General features: G+C 49.9%; 1 protein-coding gene across 2 annotated transcripts in view; it reads left to right on the forward strand.

Moving 5' to 3' along the window:
* Nucleotides 1–20,487, forward strand: part of LOC138513217 (phytanoyl-CoA dioxygenase, peroxisomal-like) — a 157,797-nt gene that overhangs the window by 65,326 nt on the left and 71,984 nt on the right. For both annotated transcript variants that reach the window (XM_069627871.1, XM_069627872.1), the window contains one exon: nt 13,616–13,697. In XM_069627871.1, the coding sequence (XP_069483972.1) occupies nt 13,616–13,697 (82 nt within the window). The remainder of the gene's footprint in view (nt 1–13,615; nt 13,698–20,487) is intronic.

Below are 20,487 nucleotides of genomic sequence, written 5' to 3' on the forward strand. Positions count from 1 at the left end.
CGTACACGTGGCGTTGATGGACTTCTACGCCATACTACAAGCAGAAAATACGTTTTTTTGCCATAGACTCATATCTTTTGTCATCTCTATCCCGTGGAACAGTAGGGTAAGCGGACCTGCTGCTTGATGAAGTTGCCGCTTGAACCACCAGGCTCTCCGGAGTCGGGTGTCTTGATAAGTATTTAGGGTCAGCCGCAGCTACCCTATACTTGGCTGACCATCTTTTATTGTCTGCAAGGATAACTTCAGGAGTTTCCCAATTAGATGAAATCTTTCTTTGTTAGGCTGCATGGAAGGGTACCACAGGATCCTCCTGTGGACCTTTGTCTAATATACCTTTCAGGTCATCCTGTTGAAAAACAGGTGAAGGCGCAGACCAACCCATAAATTCAATAATCCTTGCCATCAGGGTTCTATAGGGTGTTTCGGCATGTTCCCCTGGGTCTGGTTTAACAAATTCCACTTCTGGGGAAGTGTCCAGCCCACTTGCCTCATGTAATGATTCCTGTAGGTCTTTCAACCTTCTTTCCTCAGAGGTGAAATCCTCTGAAACAGGTAGTGTGGTCCTCTGCAACCCAAAGGTTTCCTGGTCAGAATCCTCCCCTTCTTCATAGATTCAAGATAATCCGGGGTACTCTGACCTCGGAAATGGTGTAAAACCCATTTTCAAGGCAGAAGGAGCCAAACTCGTCATTATTGGGCGAGAAAACGTTGATGCCGATGTGACCGGCTTCGAAGGTGCCGAGAACGGCGTCGAGAAAACTGGAAGAGGCCCCGAAGAACTCGAGAGGATTGGGATCCTACTCGAGGATGTCGACGACGGTCTCGGCGTCGTGCCGGAGGCTCTTGGTAGCACCGTTGGCTGTGAAGTAGCCGTGGTTTTCTCTTTCATCGGCGTCGATGTCGGCGATGGCGTCGAGTCGATCGACCGATGCGTCGAAGAACCCTTCGACAATGGCGTCGATGGCGCCGATCCATGCGTCGAAGGGATCTTCGTCGAAGGCGGTGCCTTGTTACCCGATGGCCCGTGGCGCCCTTGGGTGGACTCTTTCGACGGGTGCAGCGACCCGCAGTGTTTCGATTTTTTGGGGGGTTTTCACCCGGGGTATCACCCTCAGCTGTCTTCGAGGGGTCGAGGCCGCTTTCTCGAAGACGCTTAGCATTTTCTTCCTGAATTCCTCCCACTCAGCCTGAGAGCTGTGTTTTGTGGGGCAGGAGACCCTTTCTGGGGAAACAGAAGATGACGAGGAAGGGGATCTTCGACGTCTCTTCTTTGAGTCTCTCGATCTCGATGAATGGTGGGAGCTACTTCGAGATCTAGAATGGGAATGCTTTCGACGGCGAGGAGACGAATGCCTCGACTCAGCCGAAGAAACTTTCGAGGAGGTTTTGACTGACTTACCTCTCTCGAGCTTCCCCTTGCGCTCCTTCAAGGCTTTCGCCATCATGGACATGCAGTCCTCACACTCCGAACAATGGTGCTCGGCTCCCAAGCACCACAAGCAGATCCTGTGTGGATCTGTTATCGACATTTTTTTACCGCAGTCTCCACATTTTTTGAAGCCGGATCGCGGCGTTGTCGGTTCTGATGAAGAAAACATCGAGAACAAGTTGGTATTTTTGAGTAAATCTAGAAGGTTTATCTGACTGAACTGAGCAACGATATTCTGAGGCCCCACGAAGCGCGGAAAAACGGAACTGAGCAACGGACGCTGCGCATGGCTATTTATGGGAGCGCCCTCTACAGAGAAAATATTTCCGAGGCCAGTAAGCTGGAGACGAATTATCAAAGATAAGGAATACGTCGGAGAACACAATCCCTTCGAAATGGCAGTTCGAGTATTGGGGCTTGTTTTGCTCATGCTGATGCTCGTGATCACTCATTTTAGCTCCTGACAGCACCATGAAACTGAAACTGTAAGATCGCAAAGAAAAATGATGTCTACCATCCAAACATAAAAACAATCAAATTATTATAGGGTGCAAGGCAGCCTTTTCTTGGGACTCGTTAAGTTTACTTTTTGCAAATTCCTAGTCACGTGGTGCTTGAATAACATCGGCCCGTGCACATTGTGCAGTGTATAGTCGAATTTCATTTCAAGGAACTTGGAGTACTGCAGGTATCTGGGGCAGCATCTCCAGTGTACCCCAAGCGTAGTGCGCTTTGCCCGCCACCCCCAACCCCCACCTTGCAGCCCTGTGCCTTTTCACATTTTCCATTATGGTAAAGAGCATTGTCCCGAGCTTAGGAGAGAAATGGACTATTCAGAAGGAGCTGCCTGCCCGGGGTGTGTTTAGCTGCTGGTGTATCAAATGCAGAAACTGGTGGCATCAAGAGCCCCACGCTCTGAAGAACAAGTTACTTTCTTACCTGGTAACGTTCTTTCGATGGGATGGTCCGACGACGTATTCCATATCTATGACAGTAATCACCACAGCTGTGCTGCTTCGGAAACTTTTTCGGCGTCTGCGTCCTGCGTCGATGACGTCGATGCGCCGCCGTCGAGGACCTCCTCCGACGTCCGACGTCATCCGATGTGATAAGTAGGACGCACGACGCCAGTAGCCTCAGTTGTAGTTTTTTCCCCCAGAACGTGTGACAATAGTCAACTGCCAGTCCGACACAAAGCCTTGCGGAACGTAAGCTGCAAACGCAACAGAAATTCTGCAGCGGGGAAGGCAGGGCGGGAGCGATATGGAATACGTCGTCGGACCATCCCATCGAAAGAACGTTACCAGGTAAGAAAGTAACTTGTTCTTCGAGGGGATTGGGTCCTCCGACGTATTCCATATCTATGACAGACTCCCAAAGCAGTACCAAATCAAGGAGGAGGGAAAGAATTTAGAAACAAAATTTAGAATAGCCAATCAAATAGCAGAGCAAAGGACCGCCTTGCCAAAGGCCAGATCCTGCCCTCTGATGGAATCGAGGGAATAATGCCGCACAAATGTATGCACTGAAGCCCAGGTGGCAGCATCACAGATGTTGCGAATAGGAACACCCCTCTGCAGGGCAGTAGATGCAGCCAAGCCCCTGGCAGAATGGGCCCGCAAGCCAGCCGGAGGGTCCTTGCCCGCCAAGCGGTAACACTCCGAGATGGCCAAAATAATCCAGCGGGACAAAGTCTGTTTCGTCACAGCTTGCCCCAAGCGCTTACCAGCGTAACCAATAAAGAGTTGATCGTCCACTCTGACCCGGGACATGCGAGAAACATAAAAGCTCAAAGCTCTCCTAGGATCAAGCCTATGGAGCCTCTCCTCTTCCTTACCAGGATGCGGAGGAGGATAGAATGCCGGAAGAACAATCTTCTGGGCCAAATGAAATTCCGTCACTACCTTCGGAAGAAAAGAAGGACGAACTCGAAGGACAACCCTGTCCTTGTGAAATACAGTGAAGGGTGGCTTAACAGAAAGTGCCTGTAACTCACTCACTCTGCGAGCGGAAGTAACCGCAACTAAAAACACAGTTTTCAAAGTCAACAGCCTCAAAGGGCAAGAATGTAACGGCTCAAACGGAGCACCCATAAGAAACCTAAGAACAAGGTTCAAATCCCAACCGGGCACCAGGAAAGGCGACGGAGGGAACACATTAGTGAGCCCTTTCAGAAACTGTGAAATTAAAGGGATTTTAAAGTAAGAACATTCTTCAGATGAGCGCTTAAAGATGGACAGCGCCGCCAGGTAACCCTTAACGGTACCCACTTGCAAGCCCCTGTGGGCCAAAGAAAGCAAAAAGGACAGAACCATGGGGATGTCACATGCAAAAGGATCCACATTCTGAACTCTGCACCAGTCGCAGAACTTACGCCAACGGCAACGGTACAGAGACTTAGTTGCGGGCCTTCGGGCCGAAAGCAACACCTCCATCACGTCTTCAGGGAGGTCCCAATCCTTAAACCTCAACCTTTCAGAAGCCAAGCGTGAAGGTTGAGGGATCCGACCTCTGGATGGAGAACCTGACCCCCCTCCCGTGAGAGCAGATCGTCTCGGTAGGGAAGACGACGTGGAGGGCAGATGGACAAGTCGAGAAGGTCCGGGTACCACGTCCTCCGAGCCCACGCCGGAGCAATGAGGATCATCCGGGAACCGAACTTCCGTAACCTCCGCAGCACTTGCGGGATGACGGGGACCGGAGGAAACGCGTACAGCAGCGGGAACGACCACTCCACCACGAACGCGTCTCCTAAGGCTCCTTTTGGAGGAAATTCCCGCGAGCAAAACCTTTCGCACTTCCGGTTGACACGGGAGGCAAAGAGATCCACTTGAGGGGTCCCCCAAAGGGCGAAGATCTCCAGGAGAATCTCCTGAGCCAACTCCCACTCGTGAGAGATCGTGCTCTGCCTGCTCAGAGCGTCCGCCGTCACGTTCTCGACTCCGGCCAGATGAACTGCCGAGATCGAAACTTCCTGCTGGATGGCCCAGAACTCGAGCTGCATCGCCTCCCTGCACAGAGGAAGTGACCCTGCCCCCCCCTTTTTGTTGAGGTAGTGCATGGCCACCGTGTTGTCCGTCAGGATCAGGACACTCTTCCCTCGCACAGTCGGCAGAAAAGCCTTCAGGGCTAGCCTGACGGCCCTCAGCTCCAACAGATTGATATGGAGTCTGGACTCCGACGGAGACCAACGACCGCTGACTGTCAGCCCGTTGGCATGAGCTCCCCATCCCGTGAGGGATGCATCCGACACGATCGTCACCTCCGGCCAGGGAAGCCAAAACGGAGCCCCCTTCATCAAGTTGCCTTCGACGGCCCACCACAGAAGGTCCCGGGCGACCGAGGGCGGCACCTGAATCGGGTCCGACATCCTACCGGAGGACTGCGACCATTGCATCTTGAGTGCCCACTGCAAAGATCTCATTCGCAGGCGAGCCTCTGGCACCAGAAGAATGCAGGATGCCATGAGGCCGAGCAACCTCAAGAACTCGAACGCTGGGAGCGTCTGGGCATGCTGAAACTTGCGCACCATCTGCTGAATGTGAAGAGCCCTCACCTGGGGAGGAAAACACTGCCCCAGGGAAGTGTCGAGCACTGCTCCGATGTACTGGAGCCTCTGCGTTGGCGTCAAATGGGACTTCTTTAAATTGAGGGAGAAGCCCAGCCTGTGAAGGGAGTGGCAGGCGACGGACAGATGATCCAGGACCTGCTCGGGAGAGCTCCCCCTGATCAACCAATCGTCCAGGTAGGGGTAGACGTGAATCCCCCCTTGCCTGAGATGCGCTGCCACCACCACCATGAGCTTGGTGAAAACCCTCGGGGCGGAGGTCAAACCGAACGGCAGGACCCGAAACTGAAAGTGCGAGTCGCCAACCGCGAACCTCAGGTACCTCTTGTGCTTGGGATGGATCGGCACATGGAAGTAAGCATCCTTGAGGTCGAGTGACACCAACCAGTCCTGAAGCTGAAGGGCCTGGAGGACTTGAGAGAGAGTAACCATCTTGAACTTGTCCTTCCTGAGGAGTTTGTTCAAACCGCGCAAGTCCATGATGGGTCTCAATCCCCCGTCTTTCTTGGAAATCAAAAAATAAGGGGAATACCATCCCTTGTTCCTCTCCGCTACAGGCACCAGTTCTATGGCGCCTTTCTCCAGCAGGGCTCGAATTTCCTGCGCAAGGAGCGGATCCGGACACTTCAAAGAGAGGTTCCCCGGTGGATTGTCGCGAGGCCTGTGCCGAAAGGGAAGACAGTAGCCGTGGGTTATGATCTCCAGAACCCACACATCCGAAGTAATGGCACGCCACTCTACAAGATGCTGCGCCAGCCTTCCCCCAACCGGCGAACCATGGGACAAGGCCTCATGACTGAGTAGGAGCGGCTGCGGCGTTACCTGAGGGCAAAGAGGCAACTGCCCGAGCGGCCTTGGCACCACGGGTACCCTGTCGTCCACCTCTGGTACCCCTGCGTTGGCCCCTTTGACTGCCAGCTCCTCTCGCTCTACCAAAGGACGAGTAATAGCGAAAGGAGCCACCCCTCCACTGCTGTCCCCTAGGACGAAAAGGCGGAGGTTGGCGAACTGCAGCGCCCAACGACTTCGCTGCAGCTTTTGAGGTCTGCAACCTCTCAAGGCTCTCGTCAGCCTTGCTGCCAAAAAGATGTTCACCATCAAAGGGCATGTTGAGGAGCCGGGACTGCACATCAGGAGCAAACCCCGACTTCCGCAACCACGCAAACCTGCGTATCACGGTGCTCGCCGCCATGGACCTACTGACGCATTCAGCTAAGTCCAAACCCGACTGAACGGACTCACACATGGCATCCTTACCATCCTGGACCAAAGCAAGGAAACCAACCCGTTCGTCCCCTTCGGGAATATGTTCAGCCGCTAACGCAACACAGTTCCACAGAGTGTGCGTGAAACGTGACAAGGCACAAATGGAGTTGGCCGCCTGAAGCGCCATACCACCAGAAGAAAACACCTTCTTCGCCCAGCCATCAAAACGTTTGTCGTCCCTATCAGGAGGGATGGTAGGGTACGACGCCTGCTTTGCCGGGGCCGTGGCCGCCTGCACCACCAAACTTTCCGGAGTGGGGTGCCTGGTCAAGTAGCAGGGGTCGCCACTGGCTGGACGGTATTTCCGCGACAAGGATCTGCCCACTGCCGGGAGACTCTCCGGAGCAGTCCAAGCCGCCGCCACCCTACGCTGTAAAGCCATATGGAATGGCAGAACCGGGTCAGATGGGGGACCAACATCAAGGATGTCCGTCAGATCATCCTGCACAAACTCCCCTGGGGGAGCAGACCATCCCAGATACTCAGACACCCTAGCCATAAGGCGCCGGTATGAGGAATCGGCATGGGAGCCAGGCTCAGGCCGACCAAATTCCACCTCCGGAGAGGTGTCCAGACCACTAGCATCATGCAGCGACTGCCTCAAATCGTCAAATTGACTATGGCCCGAGACAACGTCATCCGGCACCCGATCAGGAACCAGGCCAACCGAATCCTCATCCGCCTCCGAAATATAATCCAAGAGGTGGAAAGGCACCTGAGAGTGCCTGCTCTTAGCCAGAGCCTTCCTAGGGGGTACACCCGAGACACGGGGCACCTCCGACACGAAAGGCGTCGATGGCGTCGAGCGAATCGGCGCCGCCGTCGAGAAAACCGGCAACGGCGCCGAGAGGATCGGCGTCGACGTCGAGGAAATCGGCGTCGACGTCAGATGCAGCGCCTCCAATATCGGCGGCGTCGACACAGCCCTCGAAGCCGGAGCCCCGAGCGTGTCCCTCGACGACCTGAACGTCGACGGCTTCGACGACTTCCTCGGAGCCGGAGCCTCGAGAAAGCCTGTCGACGCCCTCGACGCCTCAGACGTCGATGTCTTCCTCGAAGACATCACAGGTGCACACGGTCTCGATCGCGTCGAGGACCGGGACCTGGAACGGGTACGGCGAGAACGAGCCTCCTTGTCCGAACGGGACCTCTCCCGTGACTCGTGCCGACCACTCTTGCGAGCGGCGTCTCTCGACCTCACACGGCCGACCCCACTCGGGGGCGCGGACGGTTGAGTACCCTGCGACTCAAGAATCGCCAACATTTTCTTCCCGAAGGAAGCCCATTCCTCCGGCGTCGCACGGCTGGTGGGATAACCGACGTGCCGGGCAGAGTCCTCGGAAGAGGACCTGGAAGGCGACCGGTGACGGCGCTTCCGAGAACGCCTCGAAGAGGCAGAGGAGTGGCGAGACCGACTCCTAGAAGAAGACCGACGAGACCTCCGACGATGACGCGGAGAGTCACCCCTCGAATCATCCGTCGAAAGCCCCGCCGACTTCGACTTCCGGGGCTTGGACACCCGACCTACCGACAATTTCTTCTTACGTTCGCGTAAGGCCTTGGAAGTGAGCGACAGGCAGTCGACACAGTCATCCGTGTCGTGGGCCTCCCCGAGGCACCAGAGGCAGGCGTCGTGCGAGTCAGTCACCGACATCTTGGACCCACACACCCCGCACTTCTTGAAGCCCGGACGCGGGGTTGAAGACGAAGTGGAAGACATCGCTGCGAAGGAATATTCACAAACGAACAGGCTCGAAGAACCAGAAAGAACAGAACTCCAAAGAGTCGAGGCTAGAACCGAGAAACACGAAGCAACACGTTCGCGGAAAAAACGGAACTGAGGCTACTGGCGTCGTGCGTCCTACTTATCACATCGGATGACGTCGGACGTCGGAGGAGGTCCTCGACGGCGGCGCATCGACGTCATCGACGCAGGACGCAGACGCCGAAAAAGTTTCCGAAGCAGCACAGCTGTGGTGATTACTGTCATAGATATGGAATACGTCGGAGGACCCAATCCCCTCGAAACATCTTTTGCGCACTGGTTGGTCACACGACAGAAAGTGTGAGAAGGTGATTCCCCAACACTTGAACCATTCTTTAGAGACCTGGCTTTGATTAATGTGGCGTTAGCTAGTCATGGCCATTTCCCAGCGTTTGTGTTAAAGGAGATCAGAAGCTGCACTGTGTGGGGTATTTTAAAGGGCATGAATTGATGCTACAGCATGTCGCCCCCACTCGAAGAAAGAAAGTGAAGCATGCATTCTGCAAGTCTGGGCATTTGCATTATACGGAAGATGGGCCAACCTTCCATGGAGACGGTTTCTACTGTAGTTGCTAAATTGCTTTCCTAAGCCAGCTGCTGTGCACATTACGCTCAGCTTTTGGTCCAGCGCCTGCATCCATCCTTCACACCATCATTCGTAAGGTGTGTTAGTGTAGGGGTTTGTTTATCTCGTTAGACTAGCGTGATTGCTATTCCAAACAAAAGAAGCACAACGACAAAGAAGAGTATAAGACAAGACTGAGTGAACAGTGAAATGTATGAAACTCTTGCACTAAAATACAGTCAGCAGTGCATGCCCAGGAAAGGGGGAACGATGAACAATATGCTAAGGAGTGGGAACTAGGGGGGGGGGGGGTGTAGTAACCCCCAAACCGGACCAAGCATGGTACCGGTGCCCAGGACCTCGCCCTATGGCCGACAGACGGACCAATCCAACCCCTCTGGAACTTGCAACTGTCTAAGATCTGCTGACGGAGACATTCTGCCCAGGTCTTCCGTGAACCGGCACTTTGATCTCCTGAGGTGAGTCCACCACCAGTGCCCGCTTCCTTTTTCATGACTACTTGAGCCTTGACAAAAGTGTCTAGCTTTGTGGCCTCCAGAGAGGCCATGCTCGGTTGGCCCAATCATCTCCGCAATACCATTTTAAAATAAATAAAATGCCTATGCAGCAATAGCGTTCACCTGCGAGGACGGGAGCAGGAGGGAAGAAGTGTGCTTGCCTCGGCAGGCTGTAGTTACTTCTGGCCGGGGCTGACAACGCCAACCAGCCCCAATCAATCCTCACTTCACTGTTAGTGCGCCCGCATAGCCTGGAGGAGGGCACGCCGCACGTGCGCCATGGGCCTGGCTGGCGCCAGCGGCGCCGGTGCCACCCGGGGCTGGGGGAAGTGAATAAAGCAACAAATGTTGCTCATTTATTTGCCAATTGCCCTGCCCTGTCTGAGGGCCGAGGCTGCAGCTTGCAGCAGTGGTAGAATACATGTGTAACACGTTCGTTTCCTAACATTAAAAAATGAACAGGCACATTCAGTTTTATAATGTTAGGAAATGAACGTGTTACACGTGTATGCTAGCACTGCCCTGCCTGAGGGCCGAGGCTGCAGCCAAGGACGTCATTTAGGGGTTGCCAGAGGTCGCAACTGCGACCTCTGTGGTCTCAAAAAAACAAAAGTTTTTATTTTTTTTAAATGCAAGCTCCTGGGCTGTGGCCAGCACCATGTGGCTTTTTACTTCTGGAGTGGCTGCCTTTCTTGTTCAGACCCCTTAAAATAGAAGAAAATAACAACAGGAGTGCCACAAGTCTAACACTTTCAGCACTGACCGCAAATAAGAACGAATAGGAATACCAAATAATGTGTCTTTCTGGAATTCTAGACAATAATTGCTAGACTCATTAAAGGTTTATTTCAGGCACACTTCAGGGGGTGAGTCACTGATTTAGTCTGTTCTTACACGCCTCAACTCAGCCTTTCATCCTTCTGAGGTCGATAAATGAGTACCAACACAGGTTGGGTGATATTGGGTGTATATTTTTTCTATAAATAAAGCGCTTAAGCGTAAGCGCTATATAATAACACATCATTATCATTTGGTCATGGACGTCTGCTTACATTCACAGTCATTTTATAATATGGGCCTATACACACCGATCTTAACGATACATATGGTGATCCATTCTTGTATGAAATGTACATCACATTATAATGATATCGTAACCATATTTTTTGTATTGTACAATGCTATGTGATGCCACTTCCTGTTTTGTCAATGGGTGAAAAGTCGTGTTCCATGGCTTCCCGCGATATCACTTTGGGGTGGGGTCGAATGACATCACTTCCTGTGATGTCGTCAGGGGTCAAGGGTCGTGTGATGTCACTTCTGCTACCCCTGGCATTTTGGTGAAATTACGTTCCTGGCTGCAGCCTGCAGCAGTGCCAGTGGTAGAATACATGTGTAACACGTTTGTTTCCTAACATTATCAAAATTAACAGGCACATTCACATTTATAATGTTAGGAAACAAACGTGTTACACATGTATTCTAGCACTGGCACTGCAGACTGCTGTTGCAGCGCCCCCAGAGTGTGACTGACGTCAGGCAGCCGCCTGAGCTGCCTGATGCAAAGACCGGCCTTGTACCCCAGGGAATGCAGAAAATGAAATGTTATGGAGTCTTCAGCAAATAATTGTGACAACTGTTGTCTTGGACCAGGAGGATAGCTCCCAAGTTTGGCTTGGAAGCAAGACAACGCATAGCAACACAGGTTCGAATCCCCGGCTCGCGCTTAGAAGCACGTTATAAAAGAACAATTATAATTGTCAATCTCCCCAAAAGATGGACTGCTGTGACATCACCTCGTGGGCCTTGTGAGACTCGGAAACCAAATCTAGAAACTTGGGTTCACAAAATGTCAGGAATCCAGAAGCAGCACTTGGCACACACAGAACAGTCATAGGCTTTCTCATCTAGTGGACACCAAGAGCTCAGGGCTATGCAACATTTTTATTTTCATTTACCTTTCATGGTTATTTTAAAAAACCTACCAGCATAGCTCATAATTAGCATTAGAAGCAGAAGACAGAGTTGCTTCTAATAAGATAGTTGTACACATGGCATTATTAATGTTTATTTGCCAGACAAAGCAGTGATAATGCAGTTAAATGTTAACAAAATGTCTAAGACTTCACAAAAGTATACTTTAAGAAATTGCTGAAAACAAACTGAAGAGACCATCGGCTCCAAAGACTTTGCATAGCATCACACTAGGTCTATTTTGGGGGCAATAAAATATGTTGTTTGCATAACATATCACCATAAAGTAATCTACAGGATACAGTAAAGTAAGGTTAGAAGTTATGCAGAAGAACAGACAGGCGTATGTCCCTTCAGTTTGTCTTCATTTCCCTAAGACTACTGTAAGGAAGGCATGGTATCAAACAGTAATACGGACACAAGCGATCATAGTCCAAGCGTGTTTATTGAACTTCAACTGGGTTTGAAAAACGACTATCTAAACTTAAATCTAAAGATGGGAGCAAGCTACGACCATCAAATAATAATAGCGCAGTCCTAGTGGTGTCTTGTCAAAATAAAAGGGGCATATACTAATAAACCTATTGCCAATTCTTACTTCTAAATACAAATAGTGTGGGAAACCATGTTATGTAAAAGACAAGTGTTCAAGAAATATGTTAGGATATTCAGGCCATTGGGCTCCCTTCCCACGTTTCCAGCACGGGACAAGGTGATAGACTCAAGTTTAGCACAGTAGCTGGCTTCTCTAGCATGAGGATGCAGTTCAAATCTCAGTATTGGGGCCTTCTATGTCAAAGTATCTTTGCCATTTAGAGTCTCTTAATTCAGAGGGCCTGGTGCGACTTTCATTCAAAAGTTCCTTTCTCCTCAGGATTCTTGTGTACACATTCTTGGGTGATTTTCGATTCACCCTGAGCCCCATCTACCGAGCTCAGACCCACTTTAACGCAAAACCTTTCAATTGATCTCCCTCAGCTGGGTACCTTACAGATACCTTCCACTGAGCACCCACGCTGTGCCGGACCACTCTGTCTAAGGTATTGTAGTTCGCTTTAAAGTTCAATCAGTCGTCAGCAGTTTAACTGCATTCTCATCTCTTATCACACAAGTTTTAACAATGTTCGTTCCAGCACTCGCAGTGTTGCTGCTTGCAACCTTGGCTTCAACACAGACCGGTCTTGTATCGGTCTCCCCATCTCACCGGCTGTGTTTCTTTCACTGAAGTGGCTTTAGTCTTGGAGCTATGGACAATACCACGGTGGCTGGAGATTCACCTCGCCTTGATTACTGACGTGGGGGGGGGGCTCCGGGTATCTCCGACACACAATGCAGTATTCTTCAGCTTCGTTTCCTAGTCTTACACTTTCTCTTGACGTTTTGTTGTCGAAAAAGGTCAAGGGAACTTCCTGCTTTTGACCCCCTTCAGTTTCACTGTCTTTCTCCTCTCGTTAAACTGCCACCTTGGAACGGCTGTTTACTTGTGTGCTTTGCCTCGCTCAGAGTGTGCTCTTGTGCTCCGCCTTTTATCAGTGTGGGGAAGTGTAATGGAAGTTGGATGTGAGTGATTGTCGATAACTGCCTGACCACACCTGACCATAGTATTGGGACAGGTCAGGTACACAGCTCGGGTGTTAGTCTGTTTTCCCTTAGAGCAGGCTGTCAGTGAGAAAGTGTTTGTGTTGTAAAAGGACAGGGGGGTAGAGTTCTTAAATATCCGACCGGGTAGGATGGGGTAAAAGTGTTACAGGGAAGGCGATAGCACATCTCACCATCCGGTGCCCCACTCCCTGAATACCCCTCACCCAGGTGATCCTCCCACACTGGTCCACCCCCAGGAACTGGATCCAAAAGTGATGGACGTGTCCTGGCCACCTGGATGACCGATCCCAAAGACTAGTGGGTGAGACACATTCTGGTTTCTCACACCACCAATAGTATTTTTCCCCTCTGTTTTTACAGTACCATGGAGGAACTTTTAAAATGGCATCCACCCCATGGTTGGTGCTCCATCCCCTTCATTTTAAAAGTGTAGATTAACATGTATGTTTGGTGATCACATGCCAGCTTCCAGTGGGTGTGCCTTGTAGGTTGGGTATTAATTTGCTGAGAATAACAAAACCTGGTCTGCCATTAATGCACATTTGCAGGAGGAGGTGTATTGTGCTTGACAGGGAAGAAGTATAGCACAAATGGGTGGCGTCACTTGCTATTCCAACTGGCAATAAAAGAAAATACGCCTAATTCTATGAGTGGAGGGCAGCTGAGTAATTCAGCGCCCTCACTACCTGTCTCCACTTGAGTGCACATAAGCACCTTCTTGCTGTACCCAAGAAAAAAATGACTTCAAAGTGGTATTTACATAGTACATGCATTTTGTCTTGTTTAATTATTTGAAACGGTGCACATCGTACAGAAATGAACGACTGTAGGAACTTTTCTTATTGTTAAGGTTAGTTTTAGTTCTAGTTAATCAAAAAATAAATGTATATACTGACTTGTGGCTGCAATCTTGTATTGTCTCCAGATTGTGAAGTACGTGGAATGCTTCACTGGACCGAATATCATGGCCATGCACACCATGCTGATAAACAAGCCTCCGGATGCAGGTAAGCAGAGAATGAATCTCCTGCTGCATGTGGGGGAAGGAGGTGTACCTCGACCACTGCTGCGGTAGACTTTGGACGCCTTGGCATCACCGAGTTACATGTTAGTCGGTAAATGTACCTACGTTTGCGTCCTCCTTTTAATGGATGTGTGGTGTATCGATGTGACTAGCCCCTGCTGAACGGCCAGGGTATGGTATGGTGGGGTGGGGTGGCCAGATGCTTCTCTCCACACCGCCCAGGCCTTATGTTGCATAGCAGGCAGCATCATCATTTGACCCACATGGCTACCCCATCCTCCATGCAGCAAGCCGATCGGGGTGATTGGTAATAACATAAAAATGGGCACTGTTCTCCAAACCATGTGTAATTATAGATTGTTATGTAGGTTACATGGCAGCGTGTTTAGTGTTGCTGCAAAAGTCAACTGTACATCATGAGGTTGGACGCTGTATTAAGTCTATGTGAATGCAACTTTGAAGGGAATAGAAAGCTGGTGATGGTAAATGTTTTGCTGTTACTTAATCACAGTTGGACATGAAAAGAATGAATTATTGAAAAATGTCACTTGCTCCCGGTCCAGGTTTCTGATTTGCAAAAAACATAAGTATGTTCTACTAACGCTTCTTTCTAGCCCTGGATCGTGCTGCAGAAGGAAAGATTCCAATCTATTCACTGTGAAGGACACAGACAACAGATTCCAAATACAAAAAATCAATTTTTATTAACTTAAATGTCGTGATGGGGGAAAAAAAGCCTTATTTGCCCTATGATAGGTGGGATTTCCCTACATAAATAAAAGTAAGGAAAGTCGGAGTCAAAGAGTTCAATTTAGGAATTTGTCTGTGTCCAAAACCCATGCTTGCCCTCAGAAGGATAACTACACAACGTGTAGGGATGTCGGCAACCAACAGAAAACCGTGTTCTACACAAAGTCCTGAGCTTCTTCCAGCTCGCAGCTTCCTTTCAGCTCCCTTCACCAATTATAAAACAGTTCAACAAAGTAAAGTATTGAAATCCCCTTATTTAGAATTAGAATGCAAAGAAGTCTCAGGGTTTCCTTCCCCAAGTTAGGACTCAAGATCACTTTCCCTAAGTTCCAAATCACACAAAATGACCTTGAAATGAAAGGCTTCTAATCAGGACTCAAGATTCCCTTCCCCAAGTTCAAAACACAATTCCAAAAGAAAGACAAAATGTCTTTGTCTTCCAGAGTTTGGTTAATGTTGTTTTCAAATGCATAGTTCAAATGACTGTCGTTTTCCAACAGGTTGAAATTGTCTCTGTGTATCAGGCTGCAGTGTCCTTTGTCTGCCTGTTCTTGTCACCTTTTGGTTTCAAAGGTTTGGTGCTGTTTAACAACAACGTCTTCACTCAATTTGGTGTTCAACAATTAGGGGTTTGTTTTTCCTTCAATAAGTTCAATAAATGTTAATTTCACTTTAAATGTATAGTTCAATGTGCGGAGACCTTTGAAAACGTGTTTCTCATTACATGCGATCATTCCGATTCAATATATTCCCTTTTGTTTAATGGTAGACAAATATAACTGCCTGTTTTGCTTTAGTTGGATAGTTTGGTGTTCAGAGACTTTCCAGAATGTGTGCCTTGCCACACGCGACCACACTGATGCAAAGTCTTCCCCTTTCTTGTATACTCAACAAGCATAAATGTTCGTTCCACTTTAATTGAGCTGTTCACTGTTTAGAGACCTTCCAAAACGTGCTTTCTGCCACACACGATCACTTAAATAAAATGTATTTCATAAAGTGCTTAAGTTCACACACGCGCAGCGGCTTTCTTAAGCACCAGAACTCACTGGTCGCTTAGGATGTTAGTGCTGCAGTGTGGATCTCGCAGCCTCCTTTTTCTTGTGCTGGGGCTCCAGCTTCTGCCCCTCAGACTCTTCGGGTGGTCCTCCACCACAGGGGAACAAGCACGTTAAATAGAAAGGAACAGGGCAGCCTTCCAGCACAGCTCCCTTCACCTCTCTTGGTCTGCTCCAGGGAGCCCTCACTCCTACGCCATGCTGAACGGTCCTCTGCTGCATGCACCAGCCTCCTGGTCCCTCTCCCGTTGATTCCCTCTGCCACTGGGTTGGGCACCATTTATACACCTTCTGCCCCTTGACAGGCTGCAGGTGTGAATGATTATTCAGTCCTGCCTGATTCCCATTAAAGGACATACCTGACCTTCAATACTCCTAGCAAGCATCTTTCTCTTCCCAGTAGAGTGGTAAAAGAGCATAGTCTTCATTGCTCTTAGTTACCTCTTCTTCGTCCCAGTACTGTCAAGTGTCAATGGTGGAGAAATGAGGGGAGCTGGCCCATAAAGTTTGGGGAGGGGGTTGGGTTGGTTGTCATTAGGGAAAGGGGGATACCATGTCTCGGCCAAGGGCATCCCACTCCCCACTCCCCATTCCCAAGGATCCACCACCCAGGTCATCCTCCCTCACTTCTCTGCCCCCAGGGTCGAGATCCATTAGTGATGGCCTCTCCCTAGCCACCTGTGCAGAGGATCCAAGGGGTGCAGGAGTGAGAATACCCTCGGGTTTCTCACATTTCACAGCCTGTTACTACTTTAACATAGCATTGACTGTGAAAGTGGCCAGTAAATAATTATATAGATATAGGTCATACTTTGACTGATGGGCTTGAGCCACAGGCTAAGGTGCATAGAGGAGGGAAAAGGACAATAAATCGTGTTATTGAGCAGCTCCATGGTCAATAACGGTATTGGTATGTGATTGTGCTGGTGCAGAAAGTTCATCCTGCCTCCTGTTTCCTCATACATTGGTCTGTTTTTATAGGGCTTTTTGTGCAACATGTCTGTTCGAAATGATCTCATCCATGTCCACTAGATAAGCCAGTCAAAGCCAATTTGCCTTTGGGTATTTTTGTTATGGCTTTAGTGACTTGAGAAGTGTGGTGTGGAGCGAGGCTAACTGCCAGTGATTATGCAGTGTTCTGTGCAGTAACCCTTTATTTCATCTGTTGCCATTTGAGGGCACCATATTCTTGAGGTCAGGCACTTTGGGGTTTTAAATCGCCCATCTTTTGTCTTCCCAGCTACTTCATTTCGACTATATCCTTGCTTTTCCTCTATCAGCCGGCGGTCCTCCTGTCCAGCATTTGTTCTTCGGCAAAGCCAGCTCTGTTACCCTAGTCCAGTGCCTGACAATGTCCTTGCACCACATTAATCTCTGGTTACTTCCTGTGGTGCAGAGAGATCCAGTTTGCTCCCCCAAATGTTTCTCAGTTCACTGCAAAGGTGCTGGACCGCATTCCTGCATCACTTTATCCCAAGTTATATGCTCCACTACGGCTCTGTGGCTTTGTCTCATCCTGCCACACCAAGGATATCTGGTATGGGTTACCAGCATTACGTTTGCTTGACAATTAGTCCTGTATCTTCCCAGCTACCCCTAATCTAATAAGACAAAGTTCAAACAATTGACAAAGAAAAGTCGTGAAAATAACTATTTGAGTCGTTCCATAATCTAACCTTAGAAACAAGTCCAGAAGGATTCCAAGCTGGCCGCTGATCCGTGAGGGTGCACACTGCTGTGCTCCGTCCGGGCAGATTAAATAAGGAGACTTAGCCTCGACAGAAAGCGGGGGTTGAGCATTCCCTTGCTCCCCAAGATCCACAGAGAAGACAGGCTACCCAGCGGAAGGAAGCGTGTTGCAGAATCTGGCTGAAACTCATCTAATCAATGTTCTGGAGCGCGGAGACGTAATACTGGAGATACGGCGTAGCAAGGCCCGCCGAGGATCGAATCCCAGGAAGGAAAACGAAAGTAATAACGCAACCGCCCACAACGCAAGCAGCAGGCAGTAAAAGGCTCCTACAACAAAGCGGCATCCGCGCCACACGTTTCCACTGACTGAAGGGACATTAGAGGAGGGGACAGACCAGCAAGCTACATCGAGCCCAGTGAGAGAGCCTGGCGGTCCGGTCCGATAGGAGGAGCGGTGGAAAAGTGGGAAGGAACACAGAGCGGAGAAGAGGCTGAGCAGGAACTTGCGCAAACAACGCAGAGGCTACAATAGGCACCTAGCCCGATGCAAGTAAGACGGGGAAGGCACGGCGAAGGTGGGCACCAGGGGGGGGCCATAGAAGGGGCAGAGAAGCGCTATCCCACACTGAGCAGGCACAGTAGGAAGAGCACGGAAGCGCGAAGGAAGGGGGGGGAGCCCGGTAATACTTAAAGTCACGATTTGGAGCACCCGTGCTCATCCAAATAAGATCGGGTGAACGAGACTGCAAAAACTGCCGTAAAGAAGCAAGGCATACAAGAGGGGGGAAGCCCGGCACGGTTTATTTGCATGATGGATTAATGGGGATAGCCACTGGACAGAGCGTAACATACAAAGCAGTGCTCGCAGTAAGGGGCATTAGAACACACAAAAATAAGAGACAATTGGGGGAAAGAAAGCACCCGAGAGCCAGCGGACACAGGGGCAGTGGTGCGCACCTCAGAGCACAGCATACCCACCGGGGAAAATGCCCTACATGACCGCGCCAGTATTGGGTGGTTAGGTAAGGCACGGTTGAGGAAGAAGAGGCAACGAATCAGGGAGCAGCGGCCAGACCCAAAGAGATACGATTGGTAGCACCTCAGCATGCTTGGAGTGGGGATGTAATATCGACAGAGGTGTTTCTGCCCCACCACTGGTACCACCCTGGAATAGTGGAGTAGAAACTGGAGTGATAGAAGAGGTGGAAACTGGGAGAAGTGGAAACCTATCTCATATCAGACAATGCAGAAAAGCGGGTGTACAGGTGGACAGAGTAGGCCTGAAAGCAGATCTCCCTACCACTCCTACAGAGTGGCACAGAGAGCATTTGCGTAGTCATTACCAGCTCCCAGATGCCAGGGACCAAACCCAGTAGCACCCCAGCAGGAGTTAAAGGAGCAACAAGATCGCAGGGAGGCAGGTGCTGGAGGCAACAACAACACGAAGAAATGCAAACGGTGGAACCATCAAAGGGGGAAGAGAGGAACGATAAGATGGAGAACAGAGCCACAATGGCGTTGAACAAGGAAGAATTACAAGACTGTTTGGGAGGGATGGAGAGTCGAATGTTGAATTCCCTCCAGGAGCAATTCGGGAAGATGAAAGAGGAACTTAAAACATCACTCCAGGAGGTGAGAAAAGAAATTAATGAGCTGGGAAACAGGGTTTACGTAACAGAAGATGGCTTGTCGGAGATATCGGAGGACATGAAGCAGAATAGCATTCTCCTTGAACAAGTGGCTAGAGCAACACACAATCTGGAAATCCAGGCAGAGGACCTCGAGAACAGATACCGCCCATCTAACATTAGGGTCAGAGGCCTAATCGCGACAATCACAGATCGGGATCTAAAGGACGCAATGCAGCACTGCTTCAGCAGCCTCTTGACAGGATCGTAACCTGAGGATGTATTAATCCACAGTGCACAGAATAGGACCCAAGAAAAGGGACCCAGGGGCACGACCCTGCATCGCTTTGATAGCTCTGACCTCCTACACTATGAAGGAAGTGATACTTCGAGCGGCAAGAACTCAACAAGAGGTGTCAATCAATGAGACACAGGTCCATCTATACCAAGATTTGGCGTTATCCACTTTGCATAAAAGAACATTGATGCAACCCATCACTAGGGCACTTATCGCAAAACAATGGACATTCCCCTTCAGTCTGCTGTTCACCTGGCAGGGCAAACAGCGGATTACTACGTGTGAGGAAGGCCTGGCGCTGCTACAGATGGAGGACGATGGAAACCAAGCAGAGCAGGAGCCAACAAAGCGTGACTCAAGTGATGGTGCCAGAACATGGGAATGGTCAACAGGCAGCAAAAAGAGGCAGGGAAGAGAAGTAAAACTGTTTAGCCCTCACAGAAAATAAGGGTGGGTAAAGGACTGAACACACGATAAATTCATGTCTCATCAGTGGAGTTAAGGGGAAGTGAGGAGGGAATGGTATTAGTAAAGAATGAAGAGGTATAGGCCCGGACAGAGGGAGGAGTCTGAGGCAACTTGGAACTCATTTCAGGGTATGTGAATATCCTGGCGTAGAGAATGCCTGGGTTGTACAGGGTCCAACACCCCTCTGAGGATTATCCTGGGAGGTTCCAGGTAACCTGGGCCAGAAAGAGGTTAGGGCAAGGGGAAGGGTAACGAACAGAGGGTAAGGGGGGGTGGAAGTGGAGGGGAAGTTGGGGTCCAGAGATTCAGGGAAAGTTGGGAGTATGGCTTAACGTGCAGGAGGGGTGTGGATAAAGGAAGGAGAAGAAGGCAAAGTACGGTCAAGGGCAAATTCAAAGTCACCGGTGACGGCTGAATTGAGCATTATAACCCTGAATGTACAAGGCCTAAATTCACCGGCTAAACGTCTCTCCATAATACAGAGAGTAAGGGAGCTCCAGGCATCGATAGTGTTCTTGCAAGAGACACACCTCCTTCCCAAAGACGAATGGAGGACAATACATAAAGCGTTCCCAAAACAGTACTATGCTACAAGTGGGAAATATTGTGCGCCAATTTGAACTTCCAAAAACAATATCTGTATTAGGATACTGAAGGCAGATACCTGGTGCTTAAGGGTACAATAGAGGGCCGACTATACACATTGATTGCAATATATGCCCCCAATGAGAAACAGGACCTATTGCAGATACTGGTTGGGTGGTGCGAAGGACAGATTGTCATAGGCAGATATTTCAATTGCGGAATGGATCCTGCACTGGACAAAACACTTCCGGCTCACCACCACGAATGGGAAAAACAGAAAGGCATTGGGGACAT

Source organism: Ambystoma mexicanum, chromosome 12, assembly GCF_040938575.1.
Source record: "Ambystoma mexicanum isolate Mex_15411 chromosome 12, UKY_AmexF1_1, whole genome shotgun sequence".
Lineage (NCBI taxonomy): Eukaryota > Metazoa > Chordata > Amphibia > Caudata > Ambystomatidae > Ambystoma > Ambystoma mexicanum.